This window comes from Mustelus asterias, chromosome 5 (genome assembly GCF_964213995.1).
Source record: "Mustelus asterias chromosome 5, sMusAst1.hap1.1, whole genome shotgun sequence".
Taxonomy (NCBI): Eukaryota; Metazoa; Chordata; class Chondrichthyes; order Carcharhiniformes; family Triakidae; genus Mustelus; species Mustelus asterias.
Window position 1 is genome coordinate 111,596,025 of NC_135805.1, and position 25,784 is coordinate 111,621,808.

At 45.4% G+C, this 25,784-nt stretch overlaps 1 protein-coding gene across 4 annotated transcripts in view; it reads left to right on the forward strand.

Moving 5' to 3' along the window:
- Positions 1-25,784, forward strand: part of pxdn (peroxidasin) — a 248,988-nt gene that overhangs the window by 88,508 nt on the left and 134,696 nt on the right. For all 4 annotated transcript variants that reach the window (XM_078213208.1, XM_078213210.1, XM_078213209.1 and 1 more), the window contains exon 2: positions 8,610-8,681. In XM_078213208.1, the coding sequence (XP_078069334.1) occupies positions 8,610-8,681 (72 nt within the window). The remainder of the gene's footprint in view (positions 1-8,609; positions 8,682-25,784) is intronic.

The window sequence follows — 25,784 nt, forward strand, 5'->3', positions numbered from 1 at the left end:
GACTCCGGACCCCATGAAGTCTCATGGCTTCAGGTTAAACATGGGCAAGGAAGCCTCTTACTGGTTACCATGTACCGTCCTCCTTCGGCTGATGAATCAGTATTTCTCCATGTTGAACAATACTTGGAGGAAGCACTGAGAGTGGCAAAGATGCATTTCAATGTTCACCACCAAGAGTGGCTCGGCAGCAGCATTGTTGATCGGTCTGGTCGGGTCCTAAAGGATATAACTGCTAGACTGGGTCTGCAGCAGGTGGTGAAGGAACCAACAAGAGGAAATAACATACTTGGACCCCGTCCTTGCCAATTTGCCGGCTGCAGATGCATCTGCATCTGTCCATGACCGTATCGGTAAGAGTGACCACCGCACAGTCCTTGTGGAGACAAAGTCCTGCTTTCACATTGAGAATAACCTCCATCATGTTGTGTGGCACTATCACTGTGCTGAATGGGACAGACTTTGAACCGAACTAGCAACTCGAGACTGGGCATCCATGAGGTGCTGTGGGCCAACAACAGCAGCGGAATTGTACTCCAGCACAATCTGCAACCTCATGTCCCGGCATATCCCCCACTCAACCATTACCATCAAGCCAGGGGATCAACCCTGGTTCAATGGAGAGTGCAGGAGGGCATGCCAGGAACAGCACCAGGCATACCTAAAAATGAGGTGTCAACCTGGTGAAGCTACCAAACAGGATTACTTGCATGCCAAATGGCAAAAACAGCAAGTGATAGACAGAGCTAAGCAATCCCACAACCAACGAATCAGATTTAAGCTCTGCAGTTCAGCCGAGAATGGTGGTGGACAATTAAACAACTCACTGGAGGATGAGGCTCCAAATATCCCCATCCTCTATGATGGAGGAGCCCAGCACATCAGTGCAAAAGATAAGGCTGAAGTATTCGCAGCAACCTTCAGCCAGGAGTGGCGAGTGATGATCCATCTTGGCCTCCTCCAGTGGTCCCCAGCATCTCGGATGCAAGTCTCCAGCCAATTCGATTCACTCCACGTGATATCAAGAAACGGTTGGAGGCACTGGATACTGCAAAGGCGGTGGGCCCTGATAACATTCCGGCAATAGTACTGAAGACTTGTGCTCCAGAACTTGCCGCTCCCCTAGCCAAACTCTTCCAGTACAGTTACAACGCTGGCATCTACCCAACAATGTGGAAAATTGCCTAGGGGGTATGTCTTGTACACAAAAAGCAGGAGAAATCCAACCCGGCCAATTACCGCCCAATCAGACTACTCTTGATCATCAGTAAAGTGATGGAAGGGGTCATCAACAGTGCTATAAAGCAGCACTTGCTCAGTAATAACCTGCTCAGTGACGCCCAGTTTGGGTTTTGCCAGGGTCACTCAGCTCCTGACCTCATTACATCCTTGGTTCAAACATGTACAATAGAGCTGAATTCCAGAGGGGAGGTGAGAGTGACAGCCCTTGACATCAAGGCCGCATTCGACCAAGTGTGGCATCAAGGAGCCCTAGCAAAACTGGAATGAATGGGTATCAGGGGCAAACTCTCCGCTGGTTGGAGTCATACCTGGTACATAGGAAGATGGTTGTGGTTGTGGAGGGCCAGTCATCTCAGCTCCAGGACATCTCTGCAGGAGTCCCTCAGGGTAGTGTCCTAGGCCCAACAATCTTCAGCTGCTTCATCTCTCCATCTTAAGGTCAGAAATGGGGATGTTCGCCGATGACTGCACAATGTTCAGCACCACTCGCAACTCCTTTGATACTGAAGCAGCCCATGTTCAAGTGTAACAAGATCTGGACAATATCCAGGCTTGGGGTGACGAGTAACATTCGCACCACACAAATGCCGGGCAATGACCATCACCAATAAGAGGCATGCTAACCACCACTCATTGACATTCAATGGTGTAACCATCACTGAATCCACCATTGTCAACATCCCTGGGGTTACCATTGACCAGGCACTCAACTGGACTCACCACATAAACACAGTGGCTACAAGAGCAGGTCAGGGGCTAGGAATACTGCGGCGAGTAACTCGCCTCCTGACTCCCCAGAGCCTATCCACCATCTAAATGGCAAAAAACAGGAGTGTGATGGAATACTCCCCACTTGCCTGGATGGGTGCAGCTCCAACAACACGTAAGAAGCTTGGCACCATCCAGGACAAAGCAGCCCGCTACAAACATTCAATCCCTCCACCACCGACGTTCAGTAGCATCAATGTGTACTATCTACAAGATGCAATGCAGCAATTCACCAAAGGTCCTTAGACAGCACCTTCCAAACCCCCGACCACTTCCATCTAGAAGGACAAGGGCAGCAGATGAATGGGAATACCACCATCTACAAGTTCTCCTCCAAGCCACTTACCATCCTGACTTAGAAATATATCACCGTTCCTTGGTCACTTGGTCAAAATCCTGGAATTCCCTCCCTGAACATGGACTGCAGCGATTCAAGAAGGCAGCTCACCACCACCTTCTCAAGGGCAACTAGAGATGGGCAATAAATGCTGGTCAGCCAGCAACGCCCATGTCCCACGAATGAATAAAAAATAATGAAGGGCATGATTTTTTGGATAGCAGGGTTTGCTGTCTTGCCACTGAAAAAGTTGCCTTAAAACTCTCCCAGCTTCAACGAGCCAACTGGCCATTTAATGATCTTCAGTTAGATATTGCGAAGGCCAAAGCCAATGTCTTTGGTCCCCACAACAAATTTTACTCCCTAGCTACCTACCACATCCCTCTCCCTAGCCATTCTCCAAGGCTGAATCAAATGGTTTGTAACCTTGCAGCCCTATCTGACCCTCAGCAGAGCACCTGTACCCATATCTTCCTCTTCACCAAGTCTGTCTACTTCCACCTGTGCAAGCAGCCCTGCCTCAGCTCATCTGCTAAAATATTCATCTATGGTTTTGTTACCGTGAGATATTTGACTGCTCAAATTCTCTCTGGGCTGGCCTTCCACCTCTCACCTTTGCATCCTGTAAAATTGAACTCCTCCAAAATGTTGCTGCCCATATAACCAGACTAAGTCCCATACACTCCTCATCTCTCTGACCACTGCTCTACATTGGATCCCATTCTGAAAACATCATTGTCATAGTCAAGGAGTAGGGGGTTAGAGAAGTTGTATAGGATGAAAATAAAGAAGTACTTAAGGGGTTGGCAATGCTCAAAGTCAGACAGTCACCCAGTCCAATGAGATGCCTCCTTGTCTGCTGACGAATTGAGGATCGCGGAGGCTTTGCCCACAATTTTCCCACATCCCTTCGAGGAGTGCCAGAGGACTGAAGGATTGCAAATACCACATTCCTATTCCAGAAAAATGGGAGCGGAATTAAACTCTACAACTACAGGACAGCCAACCTAATGTAAGTGGTTAGGAAATTTTAAGAGGCAATAATCCAAGGAAAAAAAAATCACTTGGGAAATATGTGGGATAATAAATGAAAGCGAGCATGGAAATTTGAGTCTGACAGTCAATTGAGATTTTTGATTTTCTTTTTCTTTATTCTTTCATGGGATGTGGGCATCACTGGCAAGACCAGCATTTGTTGCCCATTCTTAATTGCCCTTGAACTGAGCAGCTTGCCAGGCCATTTCAGAGGGCAGGTTAAAAATCAATCACCTTTCTGTGGGTCTGGAGTTACATGTAGGCCTGATGAACAAGGTCGGCAGATTTCTTCCCTTTACTGGATATTAGTGAACAAAATAGGTTTTTACGACAGTCAATGATAATTTCCTGGTCGTTATTATTATTGAGACTAGCTTTATATTTTTATTAACTAATTCAAACTCCATCAGCTGCCATGATGGGATTTGAACCCATGACCCTGGAACATTAGCCTGGGTATCTGGATACTAGTCCAAAGACAGTAAACCCCAAAATGGAATGGTTTGTTTAAAGTAATATGATTGATGCTGTTATACACATTGACATTAATTAGATTGGTTATCCTCATGGCAAACAGTAATTTCACCAATTTCAGATACGAGATATCAGCCTCGTTGCATTATCTCCAGTCAGTGGTGTCAACTGAGGAGTCCTGAGGGGTGAATTCAGAGAACTGGTATTGGGAGGGAACAGTCACAGTCTGAGAGGGCAGTGCGATGTGCTAAGTTGGCAGGTCCAGGGTGAAAGCCTCAGTAGCTGAAGGTCTGCTAAGGGGAGAGGAGATGGGGCTCATGGAGGGGGACTACTCAGGTGGCTTGAATAACAGGAAGGGGCAGAGTCAGGGTGGGCACAGGAATTCCAACAGGTGCTGGCTCTGAGGTGAGGGAATGTATGTGGCGGTTGATCAGGGTAGGGTCCAGTGTAATGTGGGGAAGTTCAAAGGTGACAGAGGGCAGAGGAATGGTGATATTTGGTGGGTCAAGGATGATGGGGAGAAGTTGGTGGGTGACAAGGATAGGAGAGAGGGTGATGGCCCAAGTCTGGAAGGTGACATGCACCACTTTTTCCAAAGCTGACCTTCATCATGCAGTTAGTCTGTCAATTAAATCCCTTGAAGTGGAAGGAGGATCTTTTTGGACGGGTGCATTTCAAGGTCAGCACAAGCAGCTGACCAAAGGGGCGCCTGAATAATTGAGACAACTAGATGTCAATCCTGGTCACTTGTGTTCATCTCTCTGTAATACAGCCCATATGACAGCAGGTTTGGTCGTGACTCACTGGTCTCATAACATTGAGATCCCAGCTGGGTGTGGAGCTGCTGTTCATTCTGTACCATTTGCCATTGTCTGCAGCCAGAGGCAGGGAGGGAGGTAGGTGGATGCCTCCAAGGAGCACAACTGATGGCCGCAAGGACTTGAAAGGAGTAATGCAAATCTCCTGGTCTGTATTAAGTGAATGGTTGTCTGGATGCACTTTAAATATCGTGCCAAGACCTTTGACCCTTTGATGTGATGGTGAGGCAGCCAACTTATGCCCACCCGGTCATGAGATTCACCATGCTCCTTGTAGATGCATAATTGATCAGCTGAAAAGCAGAAGATTGCATGTGTTCTACTGGATTTTAGGACTACCGCCCAGCAGGAAGCACACCGACGTTCCCGCCCGTCACCGGACTAGACCCGGAATGGAAAATTCTGCCCATTGTTGCAGGTGATTTGAAGGGCGAATTCATTGAGTGAGAAAAGTGAGAAATCCAACATACCAAAAGCAGAATTGGAAAGACTGCGAGATTGCATGTAGTGAGAGGAAGTGACGCAAATGCTCGCAATCTTTATGTCTACTATTCCTTGTGTTCTTTATAGTTCATATCAACTGCCATTTGCTTGTTAAGTCATGCTTTATTTACGCTAATTGTGTTAAAGTTACAAGAAGGGAAACCCTATTGTAATTTTTCATTTGGGTGAGTATGGTCTGTGCTTCTCCCCTCCCCCCACCCTCCACTTTCCGTATGTTTTGTCATGGGATACTGCAGGTTCTGGTAATAATCATGGCAGTAGTGCTGCAAGTTTAAGGGGGATGTCATAGGAGAGACCTTTTTCAAAAATGGTTTCTTATTTCTAAAACATGATCCTTTGCTTTGTGTGTTTAGTGCTAATGAAGTGTTTTGAAAGATCAGGAATAGTTCCTGCAAGCAAAAGTAATTTCCGCGCTATTATTTTAACAAAATTTAACTAAACAAAGTCAATTCCTTCGTAATAAAAACAAAAAAAAAGCTGCTGGACTCTGGCGAGTCTTTCCAGCAATTTCTGTTTTTATTTCCGATTTCAAGCATCCGCAGAAATTTTGCTTTTATTTCAAATCTATATTTGTAGTTCAGAAAGCCGTCCAACACCTCGACTTTCTCAGAAGACTGAGGAAATTTGGTATGTCCACTATGACTCTCGCTAACTTTTACAGATGTACCATAGAAAATATTCTTTCTGGTTGTATCACAGCTTGGTATGGCTCCTGCTCTGCCCAAGACCGCAGGAAACTACGAAAGGTTGTGAACGAAGCCCAGTCCATCTCTCAAACCAGCCTCCCACCCATTGACACTGTCGACACTTCCCACTGCCTCGGAAAAGCAGCCAGTATAATTAAGGATCCCATGCACCCCGGACATTCTCTCTTCCCTCTTCTTCCATTGGAAAAAAGAGACAAAAGTCTAAGATCATGTACCAACCGACTCAAGAACAGCTTCTTCTCTGCTACCATCAGATTTTTGAATGGACCTACCTCTCATTAAGTTGATCTTTCTCCACATGCTAGCTACGATTGTAACACTACATTCTGCACCCTCTCCTTTCTTTCTCTATGTACGGTATGTTTTGTCCGTATAGCGTGCAAGAAACAATACTTTTCACTGTATACCAATACATGTGACAATAATAAATCAAATTGAAAAAAAGTCCTTAGTACTTGAACAGTGAATGTTGAATGTCCATGATTGCAGCCTACAGTCACTAGCTCCTGGATCGAACCAGTGACCAAAAGTTGGAATGAATTTCTATGTCACATGTAGCAAACTGAAAGAAACTTGGGTTTCAGGCTTTGATGCGGCTCTTCATGCACTGTCAGACCTTCTCAGCCAAGTTTAAGTCTGGAGACAGAAGTCAGAACAGCACATTTCAATAATTGCTTCCTTATAAAATCCATGGCCTGAGTTTTTCGGATGACAAGGTCTCGTTTCCCACTGACTCTGAATGCCTATATCAAATGACTGTTAAGTGGCTGCAAGCAGGGCTTCTGGTCCTCACTCGGGGGGGAAAGCCCATCTCCGAGAGCTACAGGCCAATCAATTTGCTAGCAGCCCTTCAGTCCCTGCAGCGACAGCGCTGCTGTGGACAGAACAAGAAATGCAAGAGGGCATCAGAGCCCAAGCACAGGCACCAGAAGCCTAGGTAAACTCAAGTGAGCCCAAGGAGAAGTGGGAAGACCTTGTGTGTCAAGGAGGTGATCGGGGGAGGGAGGGCATGTGTGGTGGAGGTCGGAGGCCACTGGACGTTAGGGTGGGGATGTGTTCAACTTCAACAGGGGGCTTCTGATGGAGCCTACCTTGCCTTTCTGCCCGAGATGCCACTCTGTTACAGAAGTTCAATCCTCCCAGCAGCCTAAACCACCCACCCCTCCCTCTTCTCCAACCCCCACCTCCATCCCCATCCACCTCCTAAAATTATTCTGGGCCATCATTTGTCATGAAAAATATTTGTTATTGTTGTACTGGAATATGAATGTGTTCTTAATGGTCTCTTTGCAGATGGGACTTGACTGTAATAAGCTCTTGTAGTTCTATGATCATCTTGCTGGTGCCAGTACAGAGCGAGACTGCGGATAGTTGGGAACCTGTCTCGGGGGCAGGGAATTCATATGGTGTTCGTGGAAGTGGAAATGACTAGGGTTGGGAAGCATTTTCCGATCAGGGCCATTGTGATCTCCTGGACTCGTTTCGATCGCCTCAGGGGGTCGGAGAGGAATTTCCCAGATTTTTTTTCCCCCATATTGGCCCTGGGGTTTTCACTCTGGGTTTTCGCCTCTCCCTGGAGATCACATGGTCTGGAATGGGGGGGTGGGGGTGAGTTAATAGGTTGTAATGAACAAAGCATCGTAGCTGTGAGGGACAGCTCGGTGGATAGGATATTGGTATGTAGATAGGCTGGAAAATTGGGCGGGGATCCTGGATTCAGGATTCAATCCTGGACCGGGGGGCGGCGCGGGCTTGGAGGGCCGAAGGGCCTGTTCCTGTGCTGTATTGTTCTTTGTTCTTTGTTCTCTTCTTTACAACAGCTATCAATAAAGTGGTTTCGAAGCTCTTGGACTTGTCCTGACTTTCTTCAAAACAGATTTTTTTGTTTTCTTTTTGAGTTATTTCCAGCGGTGGCAGTCACATGGTGATCAGCAGATTTTTGTTTAATTCATGTGACACAATTCTGTACATATTTTTTGATAAACGCAAGCCTCTGTGGTTTTTGGCAATCGTGTCTGGCTTCCTGTGAATCATTCAACCATCCAAATGCTTCTCATGCAGCATGTCTCTCTATCTGGCCAATCTCACCACTTTCCCACAACCAGTGTAACAGACGGATTACTTTTGCCTTTTCCCCTTATTAGTAACAAGTAGTCTCATGTCAGACTTGGGGATCATCCAGACCGATTGAAAACTTGACATGACGGTTAATAACTGGTCGAAATTGCAGTGCATGTCACATCACAGCTGGATGCTATTATGTGGTGACTGGTTTGCTGTGACAATGTTCAATGTCTTCTGAATTGTTGCTGGAATTCTGAAGTATGATTGCACTTTTTGGAAATAAGTATGAGCTGTGTAATCTTAAAAAATAATTTAATGCCACAGACCTCAAAAGATTTGTTACGGTATAGCCTATATCGCACATTTCGACAAAAGCCCAATGGAACATGAACAGCGAATTTTGGAGGTTTAATTTTGAATGAAATGTCTGATTGAGTTTTCTGGTCAAAATGTACTTGTGCAAACATATTTGTACATCACAGTAAACATTTTGCTAAGTTATGAAGAGATGTGGAAAGAAGCTTAAAAAAGTGTCGGGTTTGAAAAAAATAAAATGGTGGAAATTCATATTTTACAAATTCTTACAAAAGTGGGATAATTTTCTGATAAATGACTCCATTCATTGTGATTGATTCTTTTCATTTCTATTTCTGTTTCTATCAGGGACTTACGATTCAATAAAATCAAAGATATTCCATCTGGAGCCTTCAGACGTTTGAAGCACCTCAACACACTGTAAGTGCCCCTTCACTAACTTCCTCATCTGTGTTTTGTTCAGTAAGTTCCAAGAGACAGCATAGCTCCGCAAGACTTGTGCAATTCCTGTGTCATTCGGGTTGCCACGAAATAGAATTATTGCAGAATGGTCATAAAGTGAGCTGGAGATCCATTCCACTGTAATAATCTTCAGTCAAAATGCAAGTAAAAGGGCCCAAAGTAATGTTGCCATTACTATTTGCAGCAGTGTTTGAATCTGTATGGCACTGGAATACCTGGAGAAAAAGGCACGCCATAATAATTCATAGAATCATAGAATCCCTACAGTGCAGAAAGAGGTCATTCGGCCCATCGAGCCTGCACCAACCACAATCCCACCCAGGCCCTATCCCCATAACCCCATGTACTTACCCTGCTAAGGGGAAATTTAACGTGACGAATAATCCGCACATCTTTGGATATAATTAATTTAGAAAGCACAGGATTCTGTTTTTGCTGTTTAGTAGCCAAACATGATCATGAAATTTATGCAGATGTAACTGAAATTCGGCAAGTTATCTGATCCTTATCTCTCCAGTCAGTGCTGGGCTTAACAATTTCACAGCACGAACCACACAAGTATATTGATTCTTCAGTGGGTTTCCTCCGGGTGCTCCGGTTTCCTCCCATAGTCCAAAAGACGCGCCGGTTAGATGCATTTGCCATGCTAAATTTTCCCTCAGTGTGCCCAGACAGGTGCCGGAGTATGATGACTGGGGGATTTTCACAGTAACTTCATTGCAGTGTTAATGTAAGCCTACTTATGACATTTGGAGTACTGCATCCAGTTCTGGTCGCCGCACTACCAGAAGGACGTGGAGGCATTGGAGAGAGTGCAGAGAAGGTTTACCAGGATGTTGCCTGGTATGGAGGGTCTTAGCTATGAGGAGAGATTGGGTAGACTGGGGTTGTTCTCCTTGGAAAGACGGAGAATGAGGGGAGATCTAATAGAGGTATACAAGATTATGAAGGGTATAGATAGGGTGAACAGTGGGAAGCTTTTTCCCAGGTCGGAGGTGACGATCACGACGGGTCACGGGCTCAAGCTGAGAGGGGCGAGGTATAACTCAGACATCAGAGGGACGTTTTTTACACACAGGGTGGTGGGGGCCTGGAATGCGCTGCCAAGTAGGGTGGTGGAGGCAGGCACGCTGACATCGTTTAAGACTTACCTGGATAGTCACATGAGCAGCCTGGGAATGGAGGGATACAAACGATTGGTCTAGTTGGACCAAGGAGCGGCACAGGCTTGGAGGGCCGAAGGGCCTGTTTCCTGTGCTGTACTGTTCTTTGTTCTTTGTAATGAATAAATACCACTTTTACCTGAATCAGAAGGCTGTGAACTCAACTCTACTCATCTTGAGCACATAAATCCGAGCTGACACGTCAGTGCAACTCTGAAGGACTGCTGCAATGTTACAGATGCTGTATTTCAGATGTGAAATGATGTTGCCTGTTAGGCGTTCTCTACTAAAACAGGTTAAGTAGTCATTTAGCCTGATGCTGTTTGTTGGATTTTGCTGAGAGTAGACTGATTTATTTGTGTCGATATGATAACAGTGACTGCACTTGAGAAACATAATTAATTAGTTGTGAAGTACTTGGACATACTCTGGGGATGTGAAAGGTACAATACAAATACAAAATTATTTTCTTGGTTCATGGCATAACTTGTTTTAAACTTTACTTGGAGTGTTAAGGGATCTGTTCTGCCCAGTACTCTGGGGCTGGATTTTCGGGGTGGAGGTGGGAGTGGGCGGCAGATTTGTTTCCTGGTCGTGAACCCCCCTGCCCCCCCTGGAGGGAGGTAGAAACTGTCTGGTGCCCGGTGGATGTGAGCTGTCCATGTGGGATGATTTTGCTGGCCAATTAGTGGATTAGTGGGGCAGGGGAAGAGAACGGGAAGGGTGCAGGGCCATTGAAAATGCGGGCCACATTCTGACTCACTTTGGCAGCCATTCCTATGGCTCCTGTTTGGACAATTACTTTGGTAAAATGGAATGTGCTAATTTTTCACATTCTGGTGGACAGATATAGACATGAAAGCTGAGATAATGTAAGAATATAAAAATTTCTGAAACATTTCCTGTGATGAGGTAGGCCACCTTTGTTCCTCTTCGCCTCTTCACTATGACATGTAAGCTGACCCTCGGCATTCAAAATGCCGCCGACCCTGTTCTCACCATCCTTGAGATGGTCTGCATTACACAGCGCCTCCAGGCTGCAGTGAAAATTTGTAACTAATCAAGGGTGAGCTCCCTAGTGAGCTTCTTGTGTGTCTTAATTGGTCTACTCATTGCTCTCCACTTGCCTTCATGAAAGACACTGGGCTGAGGTGGCAGACCAGCTGTCAGCACCATCTTGTCAGTTGCTCATCTTTGTTCTGACTTGGTTTGACATCCAAAAGTAGACAAAATAGAAAGGATCGAGAGCTTCAAGTTTTTAGGTGTCCTGATCACCAACAACCTGTCCTGGTCCCCTCCATGCCGACACTATAGTTAAGAAAGCCCACCAACGCCTCCATTTTCTCAGAAGGCTAAGGAAATTTGGTATGTCAGCTACAACTCTCATCAACTTTACAGATGCACCGTAGAAAGCATTCTTTCTGGTTGTATCAAAGCTTGGTATGGCTCCTGCTCTGCCCAAGACTGCAAGGAACTACAAAAGGTCATGAATGTAGCCTAATCCATCAGGCAAACCAACCTCCCAACCATTCACTCTGTCTACACTTCCCGCTGCCTCGGCAAAGCAGCCAGCATAATTACCCCGGACATTCTCTCTTCCACCTTCTTCCTTCGGGAAAATGATACAAAAGTCTGAGGTCACGCACCAACCGACTCAAGAACAGCTGTTTCCCTGCTTTTGTCAGACATTTAGAAACATAGAAAAACTACAGCACAAACAGGCCCTTTGGCCCATAAGTTGTGCCGAACACATCCCTACCTTCTAGACCTACCTATAACCCTCCATCCTGTTACGCTCCATGTACTCATCCAGGAGTCTCTTAAAAGACCCTATTGAGTTCGCCTCCACCACCACTGATGGCAGCCGATTCCACTCGCCCACCACCCTCTGTGTGAAAAACTTACCCCTAACATCTCCCCTGTACCGACCCCCCAGCACCCTAAACCTGTGTCCTCTCGTAGCAGACATTTCCACCCTGGGAAAAAGCCTCTGAGAGTCCACCCGATCTATGCCTCTCAACATCTTATACACCTCTATTAGGTCTCTCCAAGGAGAAAAGCCCGAGCTCCCTCAGCCTATCCTCATAAGGCATGCCACTCAATCCAGGCAACATCCTTGTAAATCTCCTCTGCACCCTTTCAATCTTTTCCACATCCTTCCTATAGTGAGGTGACCAGAACTGAGCACAGTACTCCAAGTGGGGTCTGACGAGGGTCTTATATAGCTGCATCATTATCCCCTGACTCCTAAACTCAGTTCCTCGATTGATAAAGGCCAGCACACCATACGCCTTCTTAACCACCTCCTCCACCTGCGGGGCCGATTTTAGAGTCCTATGGACCCGGACCCCAAGGTCCTTCTGATCCTCTACAGTACTAAGAGTCTTTCCATTTATGTTGTACTCCTTCATCCCATTTGACCTACCAAAATGGACCACGACGCGTTTATCTGGGTTGAAGTCCATCTGCCACTTGTCCGCCCAGTCTTGCATCCTATCTATGTCCCTCTGTAACTTCTGACATCCCTCCAGACTATCCACAACCCCACCAACCTTCGTGTCGTCGGCAAACTTACCAACCCATCCCTCCGCTTCCTCATCCAGGTCATTTATGAAAACAAACAGCAAGGGTCCCAGAACAGATCCCTGGGGCACCCACTGGTGACCAACCTCCATTTAGAAAAAGACCCATCTATACCCACTCTCTGCCTCCTTTGGGCAAGCCAGTTCTGGATCCACCGGGCAGCAGCCCCTTGGATCCCATGCCCTCTCACTTTTTCTAGAAGCCTTGCATGGGGGACCTTATCGAACGCCTTGCTAAAATCCATATAAACCACATCTACCGCCTTCCCTTCGTCAGTGTGTTTAGTCACATTTTCAAAGAACTCCACCAGGCTCATAAGGCACGATCTGCCCTTGACAAAGCCATGCTGAGTATTCTTGAGCATACTAAACCTCTCTAAATGCTCATATATCCTGTCCCTCAGGATCTCCTCCATCAGTTTACCAACCACTGAGGTTAGACTCACCGGTCGGTAATTACCTGGGCTATCCCTATTCCCCTTCTTGAAAATAGGAACCACATCCGCAATCCTACAATCCTCCGGCACCTCTCCCGTCTCCATCGACGACGCAAAGATCATCGCCAGAGGCTCTGCAATCTCTTCCCTCACCTCCCACAGTAATCTGGGGTACATCCCATCCGGACCCGGCGACTTATCTATCTTGATGCCATTCAAAGATTCCAGCACAACCTCTTTCTTAAAGTCCACATACTCAATCCTTTCAGTCCACCGCACGCCCGCAGTACACCCACGCAGGTCCTTCTCCTCTGTGAAAACCGAGGCAAAATACTGATTGAGCACTTCTGCCATTTCTACTGGTTCCGTACAGACTTTCCCGCCTTCACCTTTTATAGGCCCTATTCCGTCACGTCTCATTCTTTTACTCTTCACATATTTATAGAACGCCTTAGGGTTCTCCTTAATCCTACCTGCCAGGTCCTTCTCATGACCCCTTCTGGCTCTCCTAATTTCCTTCTTTAGTCCCTTCCTGCAAGCCGTATACTCTTCTAAATCCCTATCTTCGCCAAGCTCTCTGAGCCTTTTGTACCCTTTCCTTTTCTTCTCGACTAGGTCCTGCACAGCTTTCGTGCACCACGGTTCCTTTAACCGACCAACAGCTCCCTGTCTGCTCGGAACGTTGTCCTGTAGAACTCTAAACAGACATTCCTTGAAAAGCTGCCACCTCTCTTCAGTACATTTCCCCGAGAATACCTCCTTCCAATTTGCTCCTCTAATTTGCTGTCTAATGTCTTCATATTTCCCCTTACTCCATATAAACACTTTCCTAGCTTGCCTGATCCTCTCTTTTTCCAATGCAAGCCTAAAGGAGATAGAGTTATGATCGTTATCCCCAAGATGCTCTCCCACTGTGAGATCTGACACCTGTCCAGGTTCATTGGTCAGTATCAGATCAAGTACAGCCTCTCCTCTTGTAGGCTTGTCCACATGCTGTGTCAGGAAACCCTCCTGAACACACCTAACGAACTCTTCCCCATCCAATCCCCTTACCCTAGGGATATTCCAATCTATGTTTGGGAAATTAAAGTCTCCCATCACAACAACTCTGCTATTACTGCATCTCTCCAGGATCTGTTTCCCTATCTGCTCCTCCACCTCCCTGTTAGTATTGGGCGGCCTATAGAAAACTCCCAGCAAAGTGACCGGCCCCTTCCCACTCTGAACTTCCACCCACAGAGACTCGGTGGACAATCCCTCCACAGCGTACACCTTCTCTACAGCTGTGACACTATCCCTGATCAGCAGTGCCACTCCACCCCCTCTCTTGCCTCCCTCCCTGTCCTTCCTGAATGGACCTACCTTGCATTAAGTTGATCTTTCTCTACGCACCAGCTATGACTAACATTACATTCTGCCCTCTCTCGTTTCCTTCTCTATGAACGGTATGTTTTGTCTGTCCAGCGCACAATAAACAATACTTTTCACTGTATGTCAATACATGTGACAATAATTAATCAAATCAAAAATTCTGCCCCTGATTTCTAGACTTCAGGGTATTCAGGTCTTGGCAGTATTCCTTTACTTGAATCATAGAATCCCCACAGTGCAGAAGATGGTCATTCAGCCTATTGTGCCTGTATCAACGACAACCCCCACCCCGGCCTTATCCCCATAACTCCACGTTTTTACCCTGGTAATCCCTCTAACACTAAGGGGCAATTTGGGAGGAAACTGGAGCATCCGGAGGAAACCCACGCAGATGCGGGGAGAATGTGCAAACTCCACACAGATATTTACCCAAGGCTGGAATTGAACCTGGGACCCTGGCACTGTGAGGCAGCAATGCTAACCACTGTGCCACCTGCTTGTCTTCCTATTCTTTAGTCCTTAACTTGCTGCCACCCAATAACATCTTTTAATCTCTCTTGCACCAAATTCCTTTTGATTCTCCTCGGACTTTATCTTCACACAGCTCCCCAGAAAAGGGTTCTCTTGTCTTAATAAACAGCCTCTTAATTCTCAAATTATCCAATATCTACATACTCTGGCCCAACCTTTAACTCATTTTCTGCTTGACCATTCCATTCATTGTCATTATTTGGATTGATACTGACTTCTTTATTCTTTCTCTCCCTTTCTTCTCTTGTGTCACCTGTGGCTCAGTTGGTAGCCTCTGAATCATAAGGTTCCAGGTTCAAGTTCCACTCCAGGGCTGACCCTCCAATGCAGTAATAAGGACGCATGTTTCAGATGAAATATTAAACTGGAGCCATGTCTAGCTGCTAGGTGGATGTAAAAGATCCCATGTGTTAAGACCCAGGCTAGAACCTCCAAGGTGTTTGATGAAGATAGCCTAGACCTTAAGTTTTTATATTTGAATTTGGCATGGGTGAGCATAAGGCGTTTCACTCCAGGTATAATTCTAGTGACCCACTAGAAGCTTTTATCGAACAAAGTTTATTTGAGAACGGAGTGAAAATATAATAAAAAAAGATTTTGTATAACTTTTACCAGTTATAAGAATCAAACATGATACAGTATAAACCTTAACAGCTAACTATCTATGATGTTCCAAATCAACTAACATCCCACAAGCACCCAACCTTCTGGACTTGGCACAAAAGCAAGTAAGCTCACGTAATGCTGGATTTTGCAGCATTTTAACACCACCTATGAATTGGTCCTTTCAATGTTGGATTAAAACGCTGAGGCTTTCCAGCCCTTGAACTTTTAGCACACCTCTGGGGAGAGAGAGAGAGAGACAGAGACACTGTTTTCTTTCATAAGTCCAAACAGGATCTGAGAAAAGTGAAACGAAAACTGGATTTTTCTATTGGAAGGAAAAAAACTGACTCCAGGCATCACCTGACCTGTTAATCTTATTCCACTCAGCAATTCCAAAAGGGTCATAAAACCCCAGGACACTGCATTGGCCCAGATTAAAAATAAACATGACGTCCATTATATTGCTTCAGCAACAATTAGAGGACACCAGTTGCAGACAAAACGGTGCCAATAAAATGCTTGGACCTGCTTGAAAAACCTTCAGAGAAACATGATTAAAATACATTTCTCAAAGGCACACACGGCAATGTTTCAAAGCAGAGCAGGGGAGTTATCCCCAGTATCCTGGCTAATACTTATTTCTCAAGCAACATAAAAAAGTAGGCTAACAACAGGCGCTATCACATTTCTGTTTGTGGGAGTTTGCTGAGCACACATTAATTGCCACATTTCCCACGTTACAATAGTAACTGCTGCATTTTTTAAAAAAAGTACTTCATTGTTGTAAAATACTTTGAGATGTCCGATGGTCTTGCAAAGTAGTGTATGAATGCAAATCTTTTTTTCTCTTTCTTGTTCACAATCATTCGCAAGTTAGGAAATGAGAGCTATCAAAAGAATGTTTGCATTTATATAGAGCCTTTCCTGTCTTCAAAACATCACAAAGTGTTTCATTTACACTGAATTACGCTGGAACTGCAGTAAAATGTCAAGCATAATGCACCAAGAAGGTTCCCACAGACTGCCATCAAGATGAATAACTATTAATTGTTTTTTCTTAATAGCTGAGGAAGGAATATTGGTCAATTTTTTTTTTAAAGAACAGAATATAATTCTTTTGTTCAAACAAGGACATGTGATTTTATACCATTTGGAACAGGCAAATGAGTTCTGGTTAGTGTTTCATCTTAAGAGCCAAATCTATGACATTGCAGCACACCTTAAGTATTCAAGTGGAATGTCCTCATGTCAATTTGTTCAACATTTGTTTATTATAGTCATTGGCTGCATTATCGTTTTTGCCTTGCACTATGCCTGAGTTTTATTTATCCAAGGTTTATCTAAAGAAACTGGTGCTGAATTTCCTGAGTCTTGGGCTCTTCTTAACACTGAAGCCCTATGACACACATGCATCAAAATGTTTAAATATTACTGTTTAATTCTGGCAAAATGTGCCACATTGGCAAGATTGTTCTCCTACCAACTTTTCAAAGGCAGGACAAGCCAGACCACAAGGCTGCTGCGTTCAAACCAAGAATAAATGTCAACTTAATTGCAAATAATATTTCATAGACACAGGAGAACACAAACAGATGCTATTGTCACAAATATTTCGAAAATGATTGAATTAGTCCCAAACTAGAAAACATACATTTTAGAATATAATCCTTAGACATTGTAGTAACAATATTCTGGGAAGAAGTAATTATTTGTAGTTGTCCAGTCCACCACACACACACACACACACACAACTGAGCATTTCGACTCAACTAAAGTTGACCAGGTACAGCAACCCTGTATATCATGTCACAGGTGCAGATGTTGATAAACAAGTTTAAAGTTTATTTATTAGTGTCACAAGTAAGCTTACATTAACACTGCAATGAAGTTACTGTGAAAATCCCCAAGTCGCCGAACTCCGGCACCTGTTCAGGTACACTGAGGGAGAATTTAGCATGGCCAATGCACCTAACCTGCACATCTTTCAGACTGTGGAAGGCAACTGGAGCACCCGGAGGAAACCACACAGACATGGGGAGAACATGCAGACTCCACACAGACAGTGACTCTCAAGCTGGGAATTGAACCTGGGTCCCTGGTGCTGTGAAGCAGCAGTGCTAATCACTGTGTCTCTGTGTTTTAAACGCAAAAAGTTGTCTTCCTCCTCAAAACGTATCTCTTGATAGGTCAAATTGAAGAGGTCCACTGACTCCAGTGTGCAAACTCATGTAGCTTCACACCGCAAAGACATCTCTTGCCACAAAGCAAACCTAACTTAAATTAGTTTATGAATGCAGACCATGGCATGACCAAAGTCAGCAAAAAGGTTCCCATTAAAAATGTAGGGTCTCACAGACTCACAAGATCAGTTCTACCAATCAGCCATTTACTCGTTCAATCCCAAGTTCATCCTTCACGGTTTTGAACCTGACTATTGGTTTTCCACACACCTTCATATGCCCTTTCAACGTCTAGTTGGAACTCACTGTAGGGTTTTCTATAACAATTAACTCTTGTCTTTCTAAGTGAGGGTTAATTTTTTCATGTATTAGTCTCTAAAAGCTCAGCTGCTACAGAGGCTAAACTATACTACTTTGTTCACTCGCTTTTTTGTCTTCATGAAGATGCGTAAATTTGGCAATCTTGTAAAGTGTATTGATCAACTTCAATATTCAAACTCAGTAATAATACAATACTCGTTATTAAATTGGATTTAACCAATTTATTCAAATTTGCAAATTTACACTCAAATATAAGCTGTTGCCAGATGACTGGCCATATATTGATGCCCCAATTTCACTGATCCATTCTTTCAAAGGGGTTCAAGTGGTCAGCACTGAGATCTATCTCCACTTACACCAGGTTGTAGCTACAGGGCATAACTATATCAGAAAACGGTGATCTGCTCCATCACTGTACCTGCACATGTTAATTCACGATTGATATGTGAATATGACAAATTTACCTCAAAGATGTTGTTTAAAGCACTGCAGTATTGCTGTGTTTCTTAATTGTATACACATAAGGCAAGCATAATTTGCAAACAAGGAGAAATTGTCATAATTTCCAGCTGTCCCTCTTTTCCGTGACAGCATAGAAAGATTAACCACACGATCTCTTGACAGCTATGACAATTCAGCCAAGAGGACCGAGGTTTGGAGTCATGAGTTGGCTGCCCTCCACCCAACCCTACTCCTTGAAAGCATCCACCTCCCTCCCTCCATCTCTGTCTCGGTGCCATTTGACATCGACTGCAGTCAGAATGAGCAGTAGCTTCACAACTTGCTGGGATGAGATCTGTCAGGTGGGAACAAACCTGTTGCAATGGGGGCTTAACCATAGGGAGGAGAACACAAGTGACACCCAGGTGCCTTATACTTATCAGGATGCACCATTAGTCAGCTGCATGTGCTGACCCTGAACACCACCTACCCAAAAGTATCCTCTCATTTTATCATAGGCACTTGCTTAGTTCTCTTTAGGATTTGAATAGAGGAGGTTCATGCAGAGCATTCAGAACCCAAAGGTTCGTCAGGAAATCTGAATCTAAAATGATGAAATTTAACCAACTAGTCAGAACCATTGAGAGCTGTTCAGTGTTTAGGAAGGACAGACAGAAAGGAAAAGGTAGTGGAGTTGCATTGTTGAGTAAAGATGATATTAATACAATATTGAGAAAAGATATTAGCATAGATGATGTGGAATCTGTATGGGTCGAGTTAAGAAATAACAACAAGGGGCAAAAAACATTGGTGGGATGGTATACAGACCACCAAACTGTAGTGGTAATGTTGGGAAAAGCATTAAACAGGAAATCAGAGATGCATGTGTTAAAGGAACATCTGTGATTATGGGCAACTTTAATTTGCATATAGATTGGGAGAGTCAAATTAGTCACAGTAGAATAGAAGAGGAATTTCTGGAGTGCATAAGGAATGGGTATTGTGCAATGAGAATGGATTAGTTGGCATTCGAGTGTGAGGAAACACTTGGGGACGAGTGACCATAGAGTCATAGAGGTTTACAGCATGGAAACAGGCCCTTCGGCCCAACTTGTCCATGCAGCCCTTTTTTTAAAACCCCTAAGCCAATCCCAATTGCCTGCATTTGGCCCATATTCCTCTGTACCCGTTTTACCCATGTAATTGTCTAAATGCTTTTTAAAAGACAAAATTGTACCCGCCTCTACTACCACCTCTGGCAGCTTGTTCCAGACACCCACCACCCCTCTGGACACTTTTGTATCTCTCCCCTCTCACCTTAAACCTGTGCCCTCTAGTTTTAGACTCTTAGACTAAGGGCGAGGCAGGGTAAGTTATTTTTATCCAAACCTATATAGGATAAGGGTAACTATGAATGATAGGCCAGTTCGGTGCTTCCGGTGTGGGATGTGGGAGTTCCTGGAAACACCTAGCCTCCCGGAGGTTCACATTTGCGCCAGGTGCGTGGAACTGCAGCTCCTGAGGGACTGCGTCACGGAACTGGAGCTGCAGATTGCTGACCTTGGTCTAGTCAGGGAGAATGAGAGAATAATTGACATGAGTTATAGGGAACTAGTTACACCGGGGCATCGTGAGGAAGACACGTGGGTCACAGTTAGGAGGAGTAAAGGTCAGAAGGGTAACGTACCAGAGAGTATTCCAGTGGCTGTCTCTCATAATAGGAAGGGCTCGGCGACAGGTGTGAGAGGGGAGGGGAGTGAGCAGTTAGTGGAGGGGTCACCTGTGGTTGTCCCCCTCCAAAACAAGTATATTGTTTTGGATAGTGTGGAGGAGGATGACTCTCCAGGGGTAAGCCACAGTGACCAGGTCACTGGCACAGAGTCAGGCTCTGTGGCCCGGAAAGGAAAGAGCGGGGTTAGGAGAGCAATAGTGGTGGGGGATGCGTCGGTTAGAGGCATGGACAGGCGATTCTGTGGGTGCGAACGGGACTCCAGGATGGTAGTCTGTCTACCTGGGGCTGGGGTAATGGATGTCTCCAAGCGGATAGGAGGCATCTTAAAAGGGGAAGATAAAGAAACGGATGTCATTGTACACATTGGTGCAAATGACGTAGATAGGAAGAGCAGGGGGATCCTACGAGAGCAATTCAGGGATTTGGGAAATAGACTAAAAAGTAGGGCCTCCAGGATGGCCATCTCTGGGCTGCTCCCAATGCCTCGTGCCAGTGAGGCTAAGAATAGGGAGTTAGTACAATTGAATGCTTGGTTACAGGACTGGTCCAGGAGGGAGGGCTTCATTTTCCTAGATCAATGGGAAGTTTTCAGGAGAGGATGGCACCTGTACAAGAAGGACGGGTCACAACTAAGTTGGAAGGGCACGAATATCCTGGCTGGGAGTTTTGCTAGTGCAGTTCGGGGGGGTTTAAACTAGTATGGCAGGGGGGTGGGGATCAAAATATTAGGTCTACAAGTGTAGAGGCTGGGGACGAGCTTGGGACTGGGACAAGGCTGGCAAAGAAGAAGAGCACTCTGGGGGAGGATGACCTCACTGGGTCTGGAGTGCTTATACTTCAATGCAAGGAGCGTAGCAGGTAAGTCAGACGAACTTGGGGCCATAATGCTCACGAGGAATTTGGATGTGGTTGCGGTGACAGAGACTGGTTGAAAGAGGGACAGGACTGGCAGCTGAATATTCCGGGGTACAAGTGTTTTAGGCGTGACAGAGGAGGGGCCAAAAGAGGTGGGGGAGTAGCAGTATTAGTTGGAGAGCATATTACAGCGGTGCAGAGGGAGGCCAATTCAGAGGGGTCGTGTAACGAGTCACTCTGGCTGGAGCTTAGAAACAGGAAGGGCGCAGTCACTATGTTGGGGGTATACTACAGGGCCCCCAACAGCCCAAGGGAAGTGGAAGAACGGATATGTCAGAAGATACTGGATAGGTGCAGGAAAAATAGGGTTGTTGTAGTGGGAGACTTCAATTTCCCTGGTATAGACTGGAAATCGCTGAGAGCTGGGACTCTGAATGGGGAGGAATTTGTAAAATGCGTACAGGAGGGTTCTTTGGAACAATATGTAGATAGCCCGACTAGAGAGGGGGCTATACTGGACCTAGTACTGGGGAATGAGCCCGGTCAGGTCTTCAAAGTTTCGGTAGGGGAACATGTGGTAAATAGTGACCACAATTCTGTTAGCTTTAGGATAGTGATGGAAAAGGATGAGTGGTGTCCCAAGGGTAAGGTGTTGGGGAAGGCTAACTTTAGTGGGATTAGGCAGAAATTGGCAGCTGTTGATTGGGAGAGGCTGTTTGTGGGTAAATCCACATCTGGCATGTGGGAGTCTTTTAAGGAACAGTTGTTAGGGCTACAGGACAGGCATGTGCCTGTAAAAAAGGATAGGAAGGGTAGGATTCGAGAACCGTGGATAACCAGGGAAATTGAGGGACTGGTCAAAAAGAAAAGAGAGGCGTATGTTAGGTCCAGGCAGCTAAAAACGGAGGGAGTTCTGGAGGAGTACAAAGAAAGTAGGAAAGAACTCAAATGGGGAATTAGAAGGGCAAAATGTCCTTGGCAGACAGGATTAAGGAGAATCCCAAGGCATTTTATTCATACGTTAGGAACAAAAGGGTTGTCAGGGAAAAAACCGGACCTCTCAGGGACAAAAGGGGGGAATTATGCTTGGAGCCCAAAGAAGTAGGGGAGATCCTAAATGAATACTTTGCGTCGGTATTCACAAAGGAGAGGGATGTGTTGACTGGGAGTGTCTCAGAGGGGAGTGTTGGAGAAAATCTCCATTACAAGGGAGGAAGTGTTAGGTTTGTTAGAGAATATAAAGACTGACAAATCCCCAGGGCCTGATGGAATCTATCCAAGGCTGCTCAGGGAGACAAGAGATGAAATCGCTGGGCCTCTGACGCAAATCTTTGTCTCGTCACTGGACACAGGTGAGGTCCCAGAGGATTGGAGGATAGCTAATGTGGTCCCGTTATTTAAGAAGGGTAGGAAGGATAACCAGGGTAATTATAGGCCGGTGAGCTTGACGTCCGTGGTGGGGAAGTTGTTGGAGAAGATTCTTAGAGATAGGATGTATGCGCATTTAGAAAGGAATAAACTCATTAACGATAGTCAGCATGGTTTTGTGAGAGGGAGGTCATGCCTCACTAACCTGGTGGAGTTTTTTGAAGAAGTGACCAGAATGGTTGACGAGGGAAGGGCCGTGGATGTCGTCCATATGGACTTTAGTAAAGCGTTTGACAAAGTCCCTCATGGTAGGCTGGTGAAAAAAATTGGATCTCATGAGATAAAGGGGAAGGTGGCTAGATGGGTGGAGAACTGGCTTGGTCACAGAAGACAGAGGGTGGTAGTGGAAGGGTCTTTTTCCGGCTGGAGGCCTGTGACTAGTGGTGTTGGCACAGTAAGAAGTCTCACAACACCAGGTTAAAGTCCAACAGGTTTATTTGGTAGCAAATACCATAAGCTTTCGGAGCACTGCTCCTTCATCAGATGGAGTGGATATCTGCTCTCAAACAGTGCACAGACACAGAAATCAAGTTACAGAATACTAATTAGAATGCGTATCTCTACAGCCAGCCAGGTCTTAAAGGTACAGACAATGTGGGTGGAGGGAGCATTCAACACAGGTTAAAGAGATGTGTATTGTCTCCAGACAGAACAGCTAGTGAGATTCTACAAGCCCAGGAGGCAAGCTGTGGGGGTTACTGATAATGTGACATAAATCCAACATCCCGGTTTAGGCCGTCCTCATGTGTGCGGAACTTGGCTATCAGTTTCTGCTCAGCGACTCTGCGCTGTCGTGTGTCGTGAAGGCCGCCTTGGAGAACGCTTACCTGAAGATCCAAGGCTGAATGCCCGTGACTGCTGAAGTGCTCCCCCACTTGTGGTGTTCCGCAGGGCTCTGTATTGGGACCTCTGCTGTTTGTGATTTATATAAACGATCTGGAAGAAGGTGTAACTGGGGTGATCAGTAAGTTTGCGGACGACACAAAATTGGCAGGACTTGCAGATAGTGAGGAGCATTGTCAGAAGCTACAGAAGGATATAGATAGGCTGGAAATTTGGGCAAAGAAATGGCAGATGGAGTTCAATCCTGATAAATGCGAAGTGATGCATTTTGGTAGAAATAATGTAGGGAGGAGCTATACAATAAATGGCAGAACCATAAAGGGTGTAGATACGCAGAGGGACCTGGGTGTGCAAGTCCACAGATCCTTGAAGGTGACGTCACAGGTGGAAAAGGTGGTGAAGAAGGCATATGGCATGCTTGCCTTTATAGGACGGGGCATAGAGTATAAAAGTTGGGGTCTGATGTTGCAGATGTATAGAACGTTGGTTCGGCCGCATTTGGAATACTGCGTCCAGTTCTGGTCGCCACACTACCAGAAGGACGTGGAGGCTTTGGAGAGAGTACAGAGGAGGTTTACCAGGATGTTGCCTGGTATGGGGGGGCTTAGTTATGAGGAGAGATTGAGTAAACTGGGGTTGTTCTCCCTGGAAAGACGGAGGATGAGGGGAGACTTAATAGAGGTGTATAAAATTATGAAAGGCATAGATAGGGTGAACGGTGGGAAGCTTTTCCCCAGGTCGGTGGTGACGTTCACGAGGGGCCATAGGTTCAAGGTGAAGGGGGAGAAGTTTAACACAGATATCAGAAGGACATATTTTACACAGAGGGTGGTGGGGGCCTGGAATGCGCTGCCAGGCAAGGTAGTGGAGGCGGACACACTGGGAACGTTTAAGACTTATCTAGATAGCCATATGAACGGAGTGGGAATGGAGGGATACAAACGAATGGTCTAGTTTGGACCAGGGAGCGGCACGGGCTTGGAGGGCCGAAGGGCCTGTTCCTGTGCTATATTGTTCTTTGTTCTTTGTTCTTAGACTCCCTTACCTTTGGGAAAAGATATTGACTATCTAGCTGATCTATGCCCCTCATTATTTTATCGACCTCTATAAGGTCACCCCTCAGCCTTCTACGCTCCAGAGAAAAAAGTCCCAGTCTATCCAGCCTCTCCTTATAACTCAATCCATCAAGACTGGGTAGCATCTTAGTCAATCTTTTCTGCATTCTTTCTAGTTTAATAATATCCTTTCTATAATAGGGTGACCAGAACTGTACACAGTATCCCAAGTGTGGCCTTATCAATGTCTTGTACAACTTCAACAAGATATTCCAACTCCTATATTCAATGTTCTGACCGATGAAACCAAGCATGCTGAATGCCTTCTTCACCACTCTGTCCACCTGTGACTCCACTTTCAAGGAGCTATGAACATGTACCCCTAAATCTCTTTGTTCTGTAATCTCCCCAATGCCCTACCATTAACTGAGTAAGTCCTGCCTTGGTTCAATCTACCAAAATGCATCGCCTCGCATTTATCTAAATTAAACTCCATCTGCCATTCGTCAGCCCACTGGCCCAATTAATCAAGATCCTGTTGCAATCGAAGATAACTTTCTTCACTGTCCACTATGCCACCAATCTTGGTATCATCTGCAAACTTACTAACCATGCATCCTACATTCTCATCCAAATCATTAATGGAAATGATAAATAACAGTGGACCCAGCACTGATCCCTGAGGCTGATCACAGGCCTCCAGTTTGAAAAACAACCCTCGACAACCACCCTCTGGCTTCTGTCAAGATTTTGTATCCATTTAGATACCTCACCCTGGATCCCGTGAGATTTAACTTGATGCAACAACCTACCATGCGGTACCTTGTCAAAGGCCTTGCTAAAGTCCGTGTAGACAACATTAACTGCACTGCCCTCATCTACCTTCTTGGTTCCCCCTTCAAAAAACTCAATCAAATTTGTGAGACATGATTTTCCACTCTCAAAGCCATGCTGACTGTCCCTAATCAGTCCTTGCATCTCTAAATGTAGATCCTGTCTCTTAAAATACTTTCCAACAACTTACCCACCACAGATGTGAGGCTCACTGGCCTGTCGTTCCCAGGCTTTTCCCTGCAACCCTTTTTAAACAAAGGCACAACATTTGCCACTCTCCAATCTTCAGGCACCTCATCTGTGACTATCGATGATTCAGATATCTTGGCTCGGGGACCTGCAATTTCCTCCCTAGCCTCACATAATGTCCTGGGATGCACTTCATCAGGTCCCGGGGATTTATCTACCTTGATGCGCTTTAAGACTTCCAGCACCTCCTTCTGCCATAATATGGTAGAATTCTTTGTCAAAGTGGATAGTGATGTAGTTCATTCTGAGACCAGGGTCCTGAAGCTCAATAAAGGTAACTATTGATGGTATGAGGCATGAATTGGCCATGATGGACTCGGAAACGTTACTGAAAGGAAAGGCAATGGCAGGCATTTAAAGGACGAATAGGTGAACTCCAGAAGTTGTTTATTCCTGTTTGGCGGAAGAATGGTAAGGGAATTGTGGCCAAACC